The sequence below is a fragment of the Charadrius vociferus genome, unplaced genomic scaffold (genome assembly GCF_000708025.1).
Source record: "Charadrius vociferus isolate BGI_N301 unplaced genomic scaffold, ASM70802v2 scaffold50, whole genome shotgun sequence".
NCBI classification, from domain to species: Eukaryota; Metazoa; Chordata; class Aves; order Charadriiformes; family Charadriidae; genus Charadrius; species Charadrius vociferus.
Genome location: NW_009646445.1, coordinates 1,327,653 through 1,330,666, shown reverse-complemented (window position 1 = coordinate 1,330,666; position 3,014 = coordinate 1,327,653). Strand labels below are relative to the sequence as shown.

Here is a 3,014-nt window from a genome sequence, read left to right as displayed (position 1 = left end):
AATAATCAGCCAGATTAATAGGTAGAGGGGGAAAAAAAAATATAACTTCAGTAAATAATACAACATTCTAATAACTTTAGCTAAATAATATTGCTGCCTGGGAAACAATGACCAGAAATGTTACGCTGCCTTCACTACTTTGCTCAAAAATATTTTTTTTTCTGTCTCTGTGTTTACTTTTTATAAATGTTAAGTTCAGCTTAATATTAGCACTGAGGATTCTTGTATTAGCTCCCCAAAAGAAGGCAGTTATTTGAGAAGTTCTTAACATGAAAATATTTACAATTAGTGAAAAGATACACAGAATTAGAACGATTTGAAAAACTACCTGTTTTAAAAGTGTAAGATGGATTGTTAATTAAGACAGATGAGTAAATAGGAATGTTTTTAGCTGTTTTCCCTCTTCAAAACAAATGAAGGTGCTCTGGAATGGCTGTTCTTTGTTATTAAGATCTTTGAATTAAAAAAATTTGAATAGCCAGAAGCCAACAAATACTCGTGATATTAAATATCCAGCTCTACTTAATCCTTCTCTCAGCAAAGGCAAACGTGTGGGGGACAATTTGTGTGCCGCTCAAATAGCTGGTCCTTTAATTGCGCAGGCCCTACATTTTGTAGGCAACGGAAAATCATGTTTTGTTAACAAACGTAGAAAGCTTATGTGCTAGGAGAAATAATTGGTTTGGTGTGGAAAAGAACGTGGCAGCGAAAGAAGATTTTGTGGTTTTCTTTTTGGAAAATACAGGCATCTAAACTAAAAGTGCTGCTTTCCACTTCTACCCAGATGGCATCATTAATCTTCCTACCCCAAGCCCTCAGAAGCCAAATCCACCAGCCCCTTACAAGGGTAACCAAGTCTGCAACGTTATTTTAGTGCATATAAAAAACAGAAGTGAAGAGAGCTCACTTTCCTAACTCTTATGGAAGAAACATGTTATACAGAAACAACAGCTCATGAAAATGTCAGGTTCAACACTGAAAACTGATGCCTGGTAATCACAGACAGATGAAAAGAATTTAAAATAGATTTTGTCAGCAGCCTTCACTGTCAAATGTATCTTGTGTATCTAAATACAGACCGTGCTTAGGGCCCACTATAGTGAGCTGGATCTATTGATAGCTTTGTGTTTTCCCCTTGAAACATACTAAAACATGAATAAATCAGAGCAGATATATACTTTTTCAGAAAACATTGCAGAATCCTACACTGTGAGATCTGGCTCTATTTCTGGAAAACACATTTAGTTATGAGGTACAGCGGGAACCTGTGAAAACTCCCTTTCTCACCAACTGAGACATTCACATGCAGCAACACACAACCGATCAGATAATCCTACTGACACTTCTCAGTTAACTAATGGGGGAAAGCTGAGTGCTTTCTTGACAGCAGTTCACCAAGTAACTTCTTCTTGCTAGCTGTTGATGTGTGACTAAAATAAGTAACTCAAGTCCCGTAAAATGAATAGAGTAAGGGAGTGAATTTAAAAACAGTTGGTGCAATAAAAGCTGTATCTGGTGTAGTTGTACATCCTAATGTCCACTAGTATTTATCCACTTTTATATAGTTGTTTTTCTAATGGTATTTTGTTCCCATAATCCCACACTAAAGGAAGCAACACCTGAAGCTGTCACTGGTGGATAACCAGGCATACGTTATTTGCCCATTGGTCCAACTGGTCCAGACGACTCCTCGAAGAAACAGCAGTGAAAACTTCCAGCCAATGGGGCAGATTTTTGTGCTCCCTCCACAAGGTAACTGCAAGACCAGTCATGTGGTCATATACCCACTAAAGTGAGGGGGAGGAAGTCCCATTCTATTTTATATTTTCAGGCATATAACTTGACAGTACTCATTTTAGCAAAATCAAGATGGAAGTACAAATTGCTGTAACAAACATTTTCCTTTCATGTGATTCACAAAGGAAGAATTCCTTTGAACGTAGAAAAATGGGAAATACACTTACCATGTAGTGATTTCATTCCCAAAGTATACGATGGTCTCCGTAACGGCAGCGACTTTGGGAGAGAAGGGTACGTGCTGGTGAATAGGACATCATTTGGCATGGCTTGGTCCAAGAGTGAGGCCCGTGAGGCGAAGAAGTGGTCCCTTTGACCACTGTAAATACTCTCATCTGACAAAGTCCTTTGCAAGGCACGCCTTGTGGTAGGAGTGCTGGGAAAGGGAGACTGACAGGACAGAGTGTGTGACTATACATTCATAAAACAAATAAAAAGAAATGAGAAAAAAATAATCAATAAAGAAACTTTTGAAGTCTATGTTGACATCACTTTTTAAAACACTGGTTTTTGCATAAGAAAGCAACTGTTAACATAGTGTTTTTTCAGAGTGGATAGGAAAAAAGAACTAAAGGAATCTGCTTTGAAGGAGATTATAACTAGATAAACATATATAGGTCTTTTTTAGCCTATCTCACATTCTACTTTTTAAATACCCTTCAAACTTCTCCTGAAGTGGAAATCTCAGGCAGCCCTCAAGGATTCTAGAGCTGACGTTTACAGAAACAGACCGAATGCTGCATAAACCAGAGCTGTCCCTCGTGCCTGGGGGAGGCTGCCTTCCTGCAGGCAGAGCACCAGCAAATGCCAACTAATTAAAAGCCTCATATTACTGAACAACTAGGAACACCCACCACCGCTTTGATTCTTCAGAAGGATTTGAATCAAAATTAAGTAAATGGTCCCATGAGTAAGAGAACTTGTGTCTTACCCCCACCATCCTCCCAGCTTCCTCCATGCTCCACATAGGAGAGGAGAAAGGAATGCTGTGGTTAGCCTGGAGTTACGTACTCTCTGGCCAGTGCCAGTGAGCGGCTATCAAAGAACACATAACCGTTCCCATCAGCAGAGACACTGATTTTCACGAAACCTGTAGCAACATAACTGTCTCTAAGACATAACATTTCTTTACGGTTTGGTTGAAATTTGGTCTAAAGGCTTTCATGGAGAAATGGCAAACAGAAAAGAAGACCTCACCACCCTCATTTGGTCTGGAA

General features: G+C 39.1%; 1 protein-coding gene across 3 annotated transcripts in view; it reads right to left on the bottom strand.

The window, feature by feature from the left end:
* The window catches only part of SIPA1L1 (signal-induced proliferation-associated 1 like 1), a 76,974-nt gene that overhangs the window by 5,450 nt on the left and 68,510 nt on the right, over positions 1-3,014 (bottom strand). For 2 of the 3 annotated variants that reach the window (XM_009882222.1, XM_009882230.1), the window contains one exon: positions 1,965-2,208. In XM_009882222.1, the coding sequence (XP_009880524.1) occupies positions 1,965-2,208 (244 nt within the window). The remainder of the gene's footprint in view (positions 1-1,964; positions 2,209-3,014) is intronic. The other variant, XM_009882238.1, reaches the window with a different exon arrangement.